The 15,445-nt window shown below is 52.4% G+C and overlaps 2 protein-coding genes across 3 annotated transcripts; one reads left to right on the top strand and one right to left on the bottom strand.

Annotated features, from left to right (window-relative positions):
- Positions 1-7,217: 7,217 nt before the first annotated feature.
- On the top strand, positions 7,218-9,211 carry MISP3 (MISP family member 3). Of its 2 annotated transcripts, none has more exons than XM_087816029.1 (3): positions 7,218-7,785; positions 8,275-8,343; positions 9,153-9,211. In XM_087816029.1, the coding sequence occupies exons 1-3, from the start codon at positions 7,218-7,220 to the stop codon at positions 9,209-9,211; spliced, it is 696 nt and encodes a 231-aa protein (XP_087672155.1). The 2 variants fall into 2 exon arrangements, with proteins under 2 accessions (XP_087672155.1, XP_087672156.1); XM_087816030.1 differs by lacking the exon at positions 9,153-9,211 and adding an exon at positions 8,580-8,853 and having other exon boundaries at positions 8,275-8,348.
- A 3,418-nt stretch (positions 9,212-12,629) lies between these two features.
- Positions 12,630-15,404, bottom strand: C4H19orf67 (chromosome 4 C19orf67 homolog). Its single transcript, XM_016222203.2, has 6 exons — positions 15,043-15,404; positions 14,238-14,382; positions 14,019-14,119; positions 13,745-13,930; positions 13,261-13,395; positions 12,630-12,804 (listed from the first exon to the last, which is right to left on the bottom strand). The coding sequence occupies exons 1-6, from the start codon at positions 15,369-15,371 to the stop codon at positions 12,630-12,632; spliced, it is 1,071 nt and encodes a 356-aa protein (XP_016077689.2). The 5' UTR covers positions 15,372-15,404.
- Positions 15,405-15,445: the final 41 nt, after the last annotated feature.

The raw sequence follows: 15,445 nt of genomic DNA, 5'->3' as shown, positions 1-15,445 counted from the left end.
GGCGCTGTGAAATGGTTTACCTATATAATTCATTGAATCCTCCCAAAGATCCTAGGAGGTAAGTAGTATTCTTGTCCCCATCTTATGGATGGGGAAACTGAGGCTCCAAGAAGTAGCAAAAAGTCTTGTCCAAGGTCACTGAGTTGGTATTGGAGCTGGAAGCTCTTAGGCCCCAAATACTAGAAACCCTGGAGGAGAGAGGGAGGTCCAGGTACCCTGTCTTGGCAGCCTGGAGGCCAGAGATCAGCCTGGGGGGCTGTGATTTCAGCTAGGGCAGAGGGTTGAAGTCATGCTTTGCAGGAAGGCCAGACCCTCTGCTAAATAGTTTTGCCCCACTGAAGTCCCCCCTCTGCTGTCCCACCCCCAAGATGTAATCTCCTGGCCTCTTCCTTGCTGGGGGGGATCGGGTTCCCGTTGCTAGGCAACCAGGTTTGTAGTTGGTGAATAATGCAATGGGGGACCCAAAAGAGTGAGGAAACCAAATTGGGGTCCCTGGGGGGAACCCATTTTCCAGATATTTTTACAAACCTCGAGTCCTTCCACCCTCCTACTTTAAAAGGCCCTCACACTTCAAATATTAAAATACTCTGTACATGCACTCGATATTGTTTATCTCTAACTCTGCAAGAACAGTGTTCATAGCTGCGGCCTGTTCCCACCAGGAACAGTTGGTGGTCATTTCATTAAACAGGTGATCATTTCAATTTTGCCATCATCTTTCCCAGTTTAGGAGCTATTAACTTTTCTGTTAGATTTCAAGCAATTCCTCCTACCATAGACTCTGAAGGGTGTTCCTGGAGGCAAAAACAGGGGAGTGAGGGGCCCTGTCATTCCCCACCCTCCCCACCCCCCCCACCCCCTTCATAGCCCCACCCCCAGGCTGGACTTTGGGCTTGAAGCCTACCAGCGGAAAATCCCCCCAAAAGAAGGGGGTGGAGGTTCACTTCTCCCACCCAACTCTCTGGGGAGGGGGGCAGCAAAGAGCCTTCGAGGTTGGCTAGTGGCATCCCTCCACTCCCCCTTGTCCCCTTAGGAGAGGCCATCTGGGGCTCTCACCCCAGTGGAAAGGCCAGTATACTCCATGAGCCCCTCCCAGGCCCTGCCCACCTGCCCCCCTGCCCCTGGGCACTTACATGGGTGTGGCCGGAGACCACACCTGGCTCTGCAGGGCCATCTCTGCCCAGAAGCCCACGTTCCGGTCTCCAATCTCCGAGATCAGGACCCACCACCCGCTTGCCCGCCTGAAGGTGCCCTCGATGGAGGCTGTGACTTGGCTGGCAGGAGGGGGGGGGGCTGCAGTCAGGCACCGGGAGAGCTGGTCCAGCTGGTTTGGGCTGGGAGGCGGGAGGTGCATGGGGCGAGGGGGGCTGGGGGCTGGCGGGCAGTTCTGGGGAGGTACTATCAGCTGTCCTGATAAATTATTTACCAGCCACTGGCCTCCTTGCTGCACTAGGCTGCCTCCCTGCAAATATGCTCTCACATGCATGGTGGGGCATGTGGACCAGAGTGGGGAGTCACGGACCCTCTCAGAGAATGGCGCCCCCACTTGGTATGCCAGAGACCTCAAGTCCAGCCTGCCCACCCAGGGTCCCCCACATGTGAGCATCCTTGCACACCACACATGATGGCTATTCTTACACACTACTTACTGCCCTCCCTTCCCAGACCCTGGCTCTGGGGTGGGGAGGGAGGGACTGATCCAGCTAGAGGATTCTGAGCACTGTGGGAATCAGGAGACCTGGGCTCTGGGTAACTATAGGCAACTCACCTCAAGTTTCTAGGACTCAGTTTCCCCTTTTGTGAAGAGGGAGAATTAGAATAAGTGGCCGGCAGGGTGCTGGACCCTTAGATGCTATAACAGCTTGGGATGTGGTTGTGATGAGGAAGGTCCAGAGAACTTCCCACCCAAATCTTGAGGGTCTCTGCTTCCCCCTGCCCCAATGTCATTATTAAAGTGTCAGTAGTTCCTTTCTCAGCTGACTTCATGCTTCATTTAACCGCCCCTTGGGGAAATAACCTACTCTCCAGGCTGGTCTCCCATAGTCTCCAGTGCTTCCCCCATCACAGCCTTGGTCACACTGTGCAAATTCAAGACATGAACCTCAATGAGAAAGGTCCTTGCCCTGTACTCCTTGCTTTAGAGAGCACATCCATTGGACACCCTCCCATGAAGAAAAGGGAAGGTCCCCACCTACACCTGCACCTCCCTCTTCTAGATCCTACTGGGGGTACTTGGGACCTCAGAATTCCTTGCCCCAGTGTTTTGTTGTTTTTTTGTCCAGTGTTGCTGTGTGTTTTTTTAAAATAAGAAGGAAGCTGGTTTCTTTTTTAAATCCTCACCCGAGGATATTCTTTTATTGATTTTTAGAAAGAGAGGAAGGGAGAGGGAGAGAGAAACATCACTTGGTTGCCTCCCATATGTGCCTCTATTGGGAATAGAACCCATAACCTATGTATGTGCCTTGACTGGGAATACAACATGCAACCTTTTGGTGTATGAGACGATGCCCAACCAACTGAGCCACCTGGCTAGGGCTGTCCCAGTGGTCTTGAGCTCACTGAGAAGGCCTTTGGTTTCCTGAAGGCAGACCATGCAGTCAGGGTGTGTCTCACCCTGCCACTTCACCTGACCCTGACCCCAGAACTGACCAAGGACAGCTATTGGGAGAATGGGTGAGGAAAGAGCTTGGACATGTAGGACAGGGTCCCCAGGTGCATGCACAAGGTTCCTTGCTATGTAGGACAGAGTTGGAGGTGGGAAGTAAAGGGGGCCAGACTGAGGATTGGAGTTTCCCCATACCCCACATTCTAGTACAAAAATCCTAGGGATTAAAATGTTGTCCATTAAACCCGGCCTTCTAGGTCATTCTGAGAGTATATTTGCCATGATATAAAGAGAGAACATATTTTTTAAATTGGTTTTAATTGTGGTAAAATACATATAAAATTTCTCATTAGTGGTATTTAGTACATTCACAATGTTGTGTAACTTTTACCACTATCTAGTTCCAGGACTTTTTCATCACCCCAAAATGAAATCCTGTCCCCCTGAGTAGTCACTCCCCATTCTCCCTCCTCCAGCCTTTGGCAACTACCAATCTGTTTTCTGTTTCTATGGATTTGTCTGTTCTGGAAATTTTATATCAATGGAATCATATAACATGTGGCCTTTTGTGTCTGGTTTGTTTCACTCAGCACAATGTTGTAGCATGAATAAGTGCTTTATTTCTTTTTATGGCTGAATAATATTCCACTGTATGGATGGACCACATTTTGTTTATCCATTCATCTGTTAGTGGACGTATGGGCTGTTCTCACCTTTTGGAGGCAGGAATATATTTCATTTAATTTCTTGTAATTTGATTTTGTAAATGTAATAACAATAATAATTACAATATAAATGGAGCCACTTTAAAATGGAGCCAGAGCTGCCTTGCATGTCTTTTTCCTTCAAACCTTTGGAATGTTAAAACAGGGCAAAACAAACTTTGGGCTGGGCCTAAAGCAACATTGTGCCCCAAAGAACTGTTTGCAAAGATAACAAGAAAGCAGGTATATGACTACTGAACTAATGACTATAGGACTGAAATTTTAAAACATAGTTTAGAATTAGCATCACTATGTTAGCTCGTCTGCACCAATAGAAATGCCTTCCTTTTATTGCTATAATTGTTCACCTTCCCTTTCTCATAAATATCCCTTGCCTTTGTCTCCTAATTGGAACATTGGTTGGGTTTCTGTCTGAATCACTGCTTCCCAACTAGCTATTCTGTTGGGTCTCAAATAAATGCCTGTTGCCTCTCACTCTGGCCTTTATTTTTAGTTTAACAATTTTATAACTGTTAACAATTTAGATGTGTAGTATATAGGCTTCCCTTTGTACTCTTGTCCTGGATTCCACATTGAGGCAAAACTGTTCTGTTTATAATTGTGCCTGTCTCTCAATTTCAAGCTCAACTGCGACGTGCGAGTCTGATTTATTTCTTTATTCCCAACATTCATGCAGGCCTAGTAAGTATCAGGCAATAATAACGCTTGAGCAACTGCTGTATGTCAGGCACTGTTCTAGGCATGGGGGAGTTGGGTATAGAGGTGAGCAAGACAAACCAAAAATGCTGTAATGTGGCTCAGTTTCTAGTGGTGGGGGATAGATAATATATAAATAAACAAATAAAGGTGATTGCTGATAACTGCAGTATAGGGTAAGTTACAAAAAACAAAAGGGATGGTTATGGAGAAGGGCTGTATGTGATGTAGGCGAGATGATCAGGGACCACTTGTCTGAAGAAGCGACATTTGAGCCCAGACTTAAATAGTAGAAGCCAGCCATGTAATGAGCCATTCCAGGAAGAAGGAAAGGTAAGTGCAAAGGCCTTGAGGTGGGAATACAGTGGGTGGTTTGAGGGAAGCATGAAGGCTGGAACAGGGGAGTGACTGAGGGAGAAAACATTACAGGATGAGATCGGAAAAGTGGGCAGAGCCTTGGGCTGGGATAGGGAGTTTACATTTTTCTTCTAAGTTTGGTGGAGAGCTATTGGAGGAGGGTGAGGTGGCTGGGGTGAGGGTGGAGAGAAGTGAACAAATTCCAAATGTTTTGAAGGCAGAGCGAACAGATCCAATGGCAACCCAATCCAGAAGGGTTGAGGGAAAGAGAGAAACTGAGGCTGACACCTAGGTTTTGGGCATGAAAATCAGAATGGGTGAGTTGCCAAATAGTGAGAAGTAGAGTTGGAAGAAACCAAGAGTTCTGTTTTGATAGTGTTCAGTTTGACATATCTATTAGACTGGAGACTGGTGGCTATGAGTCCAAAACCCTCTAGCTCTGAGGAGTCAGAGCTAGTGATGTAAATTTGGGAGACATGTGCATAGAGATGGTGTTTAAAGCATGAGATTAGGATTTGTCAGGGTCCCTGTGCTGGCAGGAAAGAGATTGTGCTCAAACTGAGTAATGGATGAGAATTTATAGAGTAGGTTTACAAAGGAGTAGGGAGACAATCAAAGCATTGTGCACACCCTGGGTTAGTAACAGCCGAGAGCTCTTACCACCTTGGCCTGGGTGTGTGTGTGTGTGGGGGGGGGGTGAGCTGTGCAGAGCTGCTACCTACAGTGGAGGTACACAGCCAATTGTGTCCAACGGAGGGTACATGGGATAAATACGCTGACCTCACTCTCCTCTCCCCCACTAGCCAACCCCAATGGAAGCCAGAGGGGAAGGAAGCCTGTTGATGCAGGTGAACAGAAGTCTGAAAAGGGGTGCTCTGGAGGTAGGAGGAAAACCAGGAGAGGGTGGTGTCCCTGGAGACCAAGCTAAAGGAGAGGAAGTCAGAGGGGAGCTAGTGGCTGAGTTTGACAAATGGAGGTCATCAGTGTCCTTGAATGGAGAAAGCTCAGTGGGATGGTGGGACCAAGAACAGGATTAGCATGGCTGGAGGAGGGTCAGAGGTGATAAAATGGAGAGGCCACTATAGAGACAGCTCTTTCCAGAAGTATAGCTTTAATCTTCATCACCTCCCAAGAAAACTGAGCCTTGAAGAAGGCTGGTACCTTGCTCAGGTTATGAGTGGGATGGAACCTAGGTGGGCCCAATTCCAATTAGGCCAGTGGGGTCAGAGGGAGGAAGGAGGTCATGGTCAGAGGGAGGAGAGCAACAGGTTGAGATTGTGACCCAGGAGAGAGCTGAATGAGAGGGTGGAAAGGGGAGTCACCAGGGAAGGCAGAGAGTTGGGGGAAGAAATGGTCAGAGTTGGATTATTGGGGGTTCCTGAGGCTGTGTAGCCCCACCAGTTTCTCTAGATAATTACAGCTTTCTTCCTGGTCACCCTAGAATAGTCAGGATAGGAGAGTAGATTTGGAAAGAGCCTGGGGGAAAGGGTAGACAATGTCCCTGGATCTGGCCCCAGCTTCAAGGAGCTGTTACTCCCTTCTGCAAGCCTGGATCTCTCTCTGGGCCTTCCCAGCTGCCTGAGCCCAAGGTGACTGCCTTTCAAACACAATCACTCTGCTGAATCCTAGATGCACTGTGTCTGTCCCTCTCTCTTCCTTCAATCTGGGAATGCACTTGTCGGAGGAGGCTTCGAAGACTTTTCTGGGAGAGGGTGAAGGGAAGAGGCCTCTGGGCTTGGCGCCAGCGGCCACTGCTGGGAGCCTCCCTAACCCAGGAACTTGTCGCCCATGCTCCTGGCGCCCCCTCCAGCCTGTGCTGTGCGCCGCAGGGGTGGAAAGTGGATGGACAGCCCAGAGACTAGGGCCGTTTTTGCTTTCTGGCACCAGCTGGGCTGGGCTGGCAAGGCCCCAGAATGATGTCTTGGGGGATACCCTACCAGAGGGCTACTGGCTCAAAGGCTCAGAGCGGCTCCTGGCTGGGGCCACGCCTCCAGGCAATACCAGGAACTTGGGGATGGAAAGGTGCCAGGGTGGCGCCCAGTATGTGAAACAGCACCCAAACTGCCGCCCCCTCCGGGTAGTGGACCGAGCCTAGGGAAGTCAGGTGCCCTGAGCTGACCTGAAACGCGCCTATGGACAAAATCCGGTGCCCAGCCAAGGCGCTCTGGCCCCGAGGGCGGGGCCAGGGCGGGGCCCCAGTCCTCCCGGCAGGTGCAGGGGGCGGTGCCCGGCCCTGCCCCGGGGGCTGTTCTTGGAGGCCAGAGGCGGGTCAGAGAAACGGCCGGTGTGGGCGACGCCCTGGAACCCGCGGGAGGCGACTGCAGCCACAGGTGCCGGGCAGGGCATTGTGTCCCAGCTGTGGGCATCAAAACTCTGGCACTGGAAACTCAGGCTTCGGAGCTGCTTTCAGTTCTCGACACCAAGGCCCCCAGGCCGGAGATTGGAGCCCTGGAGTCGCCCGAAAAGCGGGGCCCAGAGCCCCCGGGGGTCAGACAGCGAAGTCCCTCGGCCTATCTCAGGGCAGGTCACCGAGGTCCCCAGGCCAGGCTGCGAGGCCCCCGTGCCCTCTGCAGAGCAGGACGCGGAGACCAAGATAGCTAAGTGCTCGAGCACTCAGCGGGTCAGGACGCAGAGCTCCCCGGGCCGTGCGCACTTGGGAGCTTTGAGACTCCTGGGCCAGGCTGCGACGACTCCGAGCCATCCGAAGCGTGAAGTGCCGGGATCCCGGGGCAGTGTTCCCCTCAGGGTCCGGAGACCTCCTCCTCCGGGTCAGACTCGGAAGCCCCCCAGCAGCGTTTTCTACCGCGCCCTAACAGCCCCCAGAATATCCGCTCATGGAGACGCCCATTGAGCGTGAAATCCGCCGCAGCTGCGAACGCGAGGAGAGCCTGCGCCGGAGCCGAGGTCTCAGCCCAGGCCGCGCGGGCCGCGAACTTGTGGAGTTGCGCTTGCGGCCGGTGCTCAGCCTGCCAGGCCCGGGCCCCGCGCTCCCGCGTGCCTTGGAGCGCGAGCGGGCTGGCGCGCAGATGCAGCGAGACATCGAGCGGGAGGCTCACCGGCAGGCGGCGCTGGCGTGCCCCGCGACCCCGGAACCGCGCACCCGGCCGCCTCTGCAGCCGCTGGGCGAGCTCAAGCGCTTTTTCGAGGCCGCGGGTGGGTGCGGCTCCTCACCCGCAGCGGAGGGCGGCGCGGGCCCGCAGCGGCTGCCGGAGCCCGGAAGCCGGCCGCATTTGGCCTTGCAGGGCCGGTGCCCGGTGCTGGCCCGCGCCCCGCCGCCCATCGCGCCGTCGCTGCTGGAGCAGGAGGTGCGCGAGGCGCAGGAGCGGGAGCGAGAGCTGCAGCGCCAGAGGCTTAGCGTCTATGGCACCGCCGAGATCAAGGAGCCCTCGCCTAGTCTAATGGGTAAGCCACCTGCGCCCGGACACCGAGGCTCCCCGGGGCTCCAGCCGCCCTCGCCGACTGCCCAACTCCAGTGGCCCCTCTTCTGGCCCTCTGGGGGTTTTCCCCTGGTTCCCAAATACCTGGGACCCCCTCTCAAGTTTCCGTTCAGGCTTTCTGGGCTACCCACTCTCTGCGCTTCACTCCCTACTCCTCCTAGATACACCTCACCTAGGTTCGTGGTGGGGGAAGGGAGGAGGATTCCATATGTCTTTCTCTTTGTTGGGTCCCAGGGAACCCTGCCTGGGTTCTGCCACTCCTGGTACGTCCTTCAGGTTCCTACGTCCCCACTCTGGGTTTGCTTCCCTCCTCCCTCAGAATGGAGGTTTCCAGGGGACAGTGGGGGGTAAGCGCCTGTGTGTGTTTAAGGGGTGCGGCCTGTCTCCCTTGTCCTGGCCGCCTCCAGCTGGTGAGAGGAGCAACGACCCTGGTTGAGTGCCCCTTTCCTCATAGCGATCAGGGGCGACGGAAAACTGGCGGTGATCTGGCCTCCCCGCAGAAAGGCTTCGGAGAACGGCCTGGAGCAGGTGGGTTCCCCTTTTTCCCTCTTGCCTCAGACGCTTATCACTCTCTCTCCCCTATCCCCCACGACCCTGCGGCGCCAAGACGCTGAACCAGGGAAAGTGCATCCCCGCGCCCCTTGGGAAGTCGCCCTAGGCTAGGATACAAAGACCCGGGCGCTGCTCAGGGGTGATGTGGAGGGGGTGGTCCTGGGGCCCAAATTGCCCCACCCTAAGCCTGGGTGTCCCTCTTCCCAGGAAGAGCGAAAGCCTTGAGGTTGGAGTGGGTTGGGATCCCGGCCGAAAGTAACATGACCGTCAGAGGACATGGACAAGAGGAGCCGAGGAGTGCCCTCTGGATAAGCAGAAGTCCTGGAGAGGGGCCAGCCGTCTGCGCCGGGAAAGATGAAATCTGCCAGCCCATCCTTGAACTTGATTTTGTGAAATTGATCAGTTTCTGCTATAAAACTGTTATTGGGAAATACCACTACAACAACCCAGCCATTGAAATAGTCCAGCTCTTCTCCACCTAATTGCAAACCGAGCTAGCCTTTCCCTCACCGCCTCAGCTTCCCCACTCCCCAATAAAGTCCGTTTTTTCTGAGCAGTGCAGGGTATTTTATTTTGGGCCCTCCTGGTCTGGGGTGTGGCGGGAGCGCAGCGAGCGGAGGGAAAGCCGCCGGGGGCGCGGAGTGTGCGGAATGCGGAACGTCTCCTTAAAGCCCAGTTCCTGGGCCGCTGGTCTCCCCCGTCCCTGCCCGGGTCCTAATGCCCCCTGGCGGCACTGGTGCAAACTGCAGCGCTCGGATCAATGACCTCACGCCCTCTTTTCCAGACTTCATCAACATTTATTGGTGCCAGAGGCTTGCCCCGCGCTAGGTGCTGGCTAGACAGAATTGATAAGAGGTTGTTCCTGCCTTGGGATGTAAACAATAGCTACAAAAGAAAAAAAGAGGGTACAAACTCCTTAGCGGGGCACACAAGGCCATTTATAATCTGTCCAGTGATTGCAAACCTCACATGCTTGCGGCCCCAGGCAAATATTAAGGAGAAAGATGAGAGGTGCTCAAAAACAAATGCCTCGGTTCAACGGGCTGTAAGTGTTCCTCCATAACAGCAGTGCCACCAACGAGTGAGTTAAGTGGTGCAGAGCTTCTGCTTTCCAAAAGCAACAGAAACCCAGCCTTTAAAAGAGAAATATACTGCAAATAATAGTGACTAATTAGAAACTTTTTAAATTGGGGGAGGAGTGCCAGAGAAGGCAGCAAGCAACACCTGTTTGCAATAAGGCTTATGGTTATCAATTGGCAGACTCTCCTTAATTCTCTCTGTCCCAAGACAAGGGGTTCAAGGCCCCCTTGAATGGACTTCAAGAAGTTCTGGAATATCCCAAGTTGTAAAATTGTATCTCTGCAGTTATATTCTGTGGTTTTAGTGTACCAGTTTCTTAGAGGTGCAGTGAGACCCAGAAATGGTTGAGACCCAGGAAACATTTTAGAATCATTGTTTAAATTCCTGGATTTGTCCAACTCTGTATACCCTGGGTCTAGCAACAGGCTGGAACCTGCATAGGGACAACAAATGGCTAATGAAGGATGCAAGAATACTTGCTCAGTCACCCCAAAAGCAGCTCAGTCCACCATCTGACCACATGCTTGATGGTGACTCTGGGAGGTCTGGAGAGAAAAGTAGGGAAGTCAGCACTACCAAGGTGGAAATGGAAACACCCAGAGCCAGTTCTTAATTCCCAGCAGGGCAGCTAAGAACTAAGCATGTAAAGAATTGACAGGGTGGCTTAAGTATAGACCTGGTTTCTTGAACTTTCCTGCAAGTTAAAATCACCGGAAGCACCCTTGTGCCAAGCAAATCAGAATCTGAGGGAGGCCTTGGCATCAGTAAAGCTTCCCAGGTGCTTCCAACGTGGAACCAAGTTTGAGAGCCATGATGTAGATGGCTCTCGAAGTTGGCTAGCAGTTCTCAAAGTGTGCTGCTTGGACCAGCAGCACCAGAATTGCTTGGGAACTTGTTAAAAACACACATTCATGCCCTAGCCAGTTTGGCTCTGTGGTTAGAGCGTCAGCCCTCAGACTGAAGGGTCCTGGGTTCGATTCCGGTCAAGGGCACGTACCTCAGTTGCAAGCTCGATCCCCGGCTTCGGTCAAGGCAACCAATTGATGTGTCTCTCTCACATCAATGTTTCTCTCTCCCCCGTGCCCTTCCACTCTCTCTGAAAAGCAATGAAAAAATATCCTCGGGTGAGGATTAAAAATAAAAATGCACATTCTTGCCCAGCCAAGATGTCCCGCGTTCGATTCAATTCCCTGTCAGGGCACATGCCCGGGTATATGGCTCAATCCCCAGTAGGGGGAATGCAGGTCGCAGCCAATTGATGTCTCTCTCTCATCGATGTTTCTATCTCTATCCTCCCTTTCTCTCTCAAATCAATAAAAACATTTATTAAAAAAATACAGGACACTCAATGAGATTCTAATTTCACATCAACAAAAAATTAAAAACAAACAAAAAATGCACATTCTTGGGCCCTATCCCAGACTTGATCAAAACCTCCATGTGATTCTCAGGGATGCTAAAGTTGGAGAATCATAGGTGTAGACAGTTCTCCAGGAACAGGACCTGGAAAACAAGCCTGTTTCCTTCCTCTCCCAGTAATGCTATCACCCACTGGAAACCTTTAGCCTTAAGTCACCTGTGGATTTGTCTTATGGGAGATAGTCTAAAGCTGTGTGTGGCTAGTCAGAATTGATATTACTGTAAGTGTAAAATACCAAAGGCTTAGATTTCAAAGGCTTAGTACCAATAAAAGGGGGGGGGGATATCTCATTAATTTCTTACATTGATTATATGTTGAAATAATATTTTGGAGATCCTGAGTTAAATAAAAATATCACTAAAATTACTCTGACCTTTTTTAAAAAATGTGGCTACTACAAAATTTGAAATTACATATGACTCACACTTTATATTTCTATTGAACAAGGCTAGTCTATAGTTTTACAGCTGAGAGATCTCACAGGAGCTACCTCAAATTAGTATTAGGGAGCTTCAGAACCCCTTTAAATTCACTGGGATCTGGGCTGTGGACTAAAAAGTCCTTGATGCAATCAGAAATTGTCACCAAAAGCCCCATTCCCCCCAAAACAGGTTTTGGTGTCCAATCCTGATTCATTTAACCTTTCACATCTGTTTGTGTCATCTGCAAATTGGGGCTTATGATAATACAATGTGCCAGGGACTATTAGGTAACCAAGTGCTTTGCTCAGAGCATAAAAGCAGGACTCTAGGTCTCTCCTCCGACCCTGAAAATGCAGGGAATAAAAGGCATTCCTTAGTTTAAAGGGTGTAACGTGCAACTGAGTGACACAAGGCCAGGAAGGACACCCCTCACCTCGAAAGGAACCAGTTGCGATCAGAAGGACCCACCTCAGGTCCAGGCTCCGCTACTTGATCGCCGTAGCTTTGAACAGGTTGAGTTCAACTGTCTCAACCCGAGTTTCCCCTCCAGTCCAAGGCTGGGGTGAGGCTTTGGAGATCCAAGGTTGCAGTTCTTTGCGGCTCTCCCACCCCACCTGCTCCCAGGACACGCCACAGGGCATAGCGACCTGCCCGGTCTGGGACCCAAAAGCTAGAAAAAGATCTGACCTCGGCTTTTAGGAAACGAATCAAGGGCCCTCATCCTGGGGTACATCCAGAAATACAGTCTTTTATGGTACAAAGAAATCACTTCCGGGTCAAAACATGCGAATGGGCGTGACTCTGGGGGAGGTCCCTTCACACACTCTCTCTCTGTTTCTCTCTCTCACTCACACTCACACACACTCACACACACACACACACAGCCCCCAACGGGCGCTGAATCCCTCGGCTACCCGAAACTTGCGGTTCTCTGGGTTTGTTCACAGCGCAGCTACTTCCCTTTTTGCTTCGTGTGCGCCTTTGCACATGCCCAGATCTCACGTCCACCGGTCCACGAAACACGGTTTTCTTACAAAAACCACATTTCCCAGAAGACCTCGCGAGTGGGCGGGGCTTGGTCGCCCCAAGAGGTGGGGCGCGGCGCTCCGAGTGGACTGAGAGTCTGTGACCTCTTTTCTTTCTTTTATTTAACACAAAACTGGTGTATCAGCACGCAGGGCCCCGCGGCCGGGCCAGACCCGGTGCGGACGGACCAGCTCGGCCTGGCCCCGTAGAAGGTGAGGCCAGGCCCCCTTGGAGAACGAGTGAGCCCCTCCCTGCCCCCTCTCCTAGAGTTTGGAACTGTCAAACTCCAGCTCCCACCCTCTCTCACGTTCAAGACCCCTGCGCGGCCCACGCCGTGGGGCCGGCCGCGCTCGGGGGCCGGGCTGGGCCTGCCTGGCCCGTGAGGATTTGCACCAGTAGGTCGGTGGCTAGTGTGTGAGACGGCTCCTCGAAGCCGATGGTCAGCAGCTGCTGGTAGTCTCCAGACGGCTGTGGGCACAGAATCCTGGGGGCAGAGGACAGACAGGGCTGGACGTGAGCGCCCCCTGCTTCTCGGGAGCCTCTCCCCTCTGATGAGAGGCTGTGGCTGAACGAGGCCTTGTTACAGCTGGGGGGGGGGGGGAAACCCTGGGGGAGAGTGATTTCCTTGTTGATGAGAAACCTAGAGGGAACTAGTTTCTGGGAGGCTGAACTACTTATCCCTAACCTGGCCAATCACTCATCTAGCTGCTGTGTGCCCTTGGGCAGGTAACTTAACGTCTCTGAGCATGTTTCCTTCTTTGTAAAAATGGGCTAGTAGTATAGTCCTCAATGGGTTTTACATAAAGCAGTTTTCAGGGCACAATAAAATGCTGCCGTTATTACCAAGGGAAACAATGTTGGGGGAGGGAGATGGTCTTTGGTGGGGTTCTGCCCCTCCCTCCAGAGCCTACGCCCACTTTGCCAGGGCCCTAGCTCCTACCAGGAATAAAGGTCATCCTCTGCTGGTCCTAGGGGCACCCATCTGCCGATTGACCACAGCTTCTGAATCTGGGGGCAAGAATTGGCCGAACTCTTGCCTGTGTCTTCCCATGTATCTCGATAGCACAGGAAGTAGCTGGGAGGGGAAGAGGCAGCAATTAAGGGTGAGCAGTTTCCTAGCTTCTTCTGTTGAGGGCTTTAATTTTGGAGGTGAGGTAGAAACTTATCAGAAGTTGCCTTCAAGTTCTCAAACAGGGATGTGACTAAATACTGAGGCCTCTTCTACCTGCAGACTACTTTTAAGATGAGGACTTTTCTTTTGATTGGTGGATGAATATTTTAAAAGGTAAGGATGGCCTTTCAAAGGTCCTTGGTTTCCTGTTTGGCTTTTCACACTTTGCTGGTGGTGGTGGTGGTTCAGAGGCCCATATTGTTATTCTCCATAGAGCCTGGGTGGGGACTTTGATTCTGGTAAGGGGACTCACTAATCCACATGGGAATCCTGCCCCTGGCTCCTGGAGTCTGGGGTAGTTTCCAGGTTCCAGCGCATCTTCTTATAGAGGTACCGGGGGAAGCGGCTGGTAGTGTAGGCAGCAGGGGCACAGTATCTGAAGATGGACACCTCGTGGGAAGAATTGATGGAGAATCTCCCGCAGAAGAAACAGGAGATGCTGGCAGGAGATGGGAGAATGGGGAAGGAGGCTGGCTATGCCCCAGGCTCTTCTACCCCTTACCAATCCCAATCTCCTACCCTTTTACCTTAGAGGGTCTGTCTCTTCCAGTTCTACAAACCCAAATGAGGCATACATGAGCACCAGCTGTTCCAGGCGCAAGGTAAGCTGTTGGGAGATCTCCAACAGCTGCATGGAAGAGGGGGTATCATAAGATTAGCTGGCCTACCAGGAGCACCCCTCCCCCTCCCCCAGGCCTGAGGTATGAAGAAAGGGGCATGGGGTCTAGGAAATTGGCCCCACACACCCCCTTTCGAACCAGCTCCTGCAGGGCTCCATAGATGGGGGGCACACTTCGTGCAGCCGCCTCCAGGTACAGGAAGTAGGGCTCACACATCTTTAAGAAGGTGGGCATGGCCTTTGCCAACTGTTCCTTCTGAACTCGGTCCCTGCTGAAGGGAGAAGAGGGCCTTTGCCTGGGATCCTTTACCTCCCCTTTTTCCCATTCTACTCACCCCTGACTTTTATCCCTGGTATGGATCTCTAGTCCGGACCTCAATTACATCCCCCCCCTCCAGTGACAGGCCTTTGTCAGAACATCTTCCAGGGCAAGCTGCATTATAACTATTTGAAACACTTGTTAAAATGCTGACACCTGAGTCCCATGACTGACTTTTGACTCCAAATTCTCTGTAGAGTGGAGCGCAGAAACCTAGGATTTAAATAGCCTCCCAGGATCAGTCCTTTTTTCCTTCGGCTGGGAACCACATTCTCCTTTTGGTCTCAAATTGGTAGCCAGCAGGCCAAATCTGGCTCAGGTAGGTTTTGTTTAGCCTGCCCAGGGTCCAAAACCTAAGCCATCAGTTAAAAACCGAAAAAAGTCCTAGAGATTTGGCAAATGTGCGCACATAATAGCAGGTACTCCCTAACCCCAAATGGTACACAGCCCTCATCCCGCTTCCATATTGGATTCCTAATCAGCTAGCTTCATTCATTGTCTCTAGCTCCTAATGCTTTTAAGTTTTAGACTGTGGTATGTTCCACCTGCCTATCCAGTCACCCTCTTTTGTCTCCTTATCCACCGGGATGCTGGGTCCCTGTCCAGCCATCACCTGTAAAGCAAGTAGCTTTGGAAATCATCCGCCTTCTTGAGTAGGTAGCGGAGCTGTTCAGTGATGGGGCTGAACAAGGTATCCAAGGGTAGGCAAGGAGGTGTGGGTCCCGGGACCAGAGGCTCCGGGGAAGGCGTAGAAGGGGAGGCCTCGGGCAGTTGCCCCCGGACATCCTCCGGTTCCGCTTGGGCTGGGTCCCCAGGTCGGCCAGGGGGCGTCGACCACGAGGGGTCTCTGCAGGGCTGTGCCCCAGGTTCCAAGTCGTCCGGGGGCAGCGTTTCCCCAGTGCCCGAGGTGAGCGGCCCCGTGAACCACTGTTCGGTTGCCATTGTGGGGCTGGAGGAAGGGATCTGAGCCCTTTAAGTCTCTATTGCTCCAGTTGGCCACGGGTTCGACCCCGCCC

Source organism: Miniopterus natalensis, chromosome 4 (assembly GCF_054644295.1).
Source record: "Miniopterus natalensis isolate mMinNat1 chromosome 4, mMinNat1.hap1, whole genome shotgun sequence".
NCBI lineage: Eukaryota > Metazoa > Chordata > Mammalia > Chiroptera > Miniopteridae > Miniopterus > Miniopterus natalensis.
The sequence above is the reverse complement of the archived record's forward strand: the minus strand, read 5'-3'. Positions and strand labels throughout refer to the sequence as shown.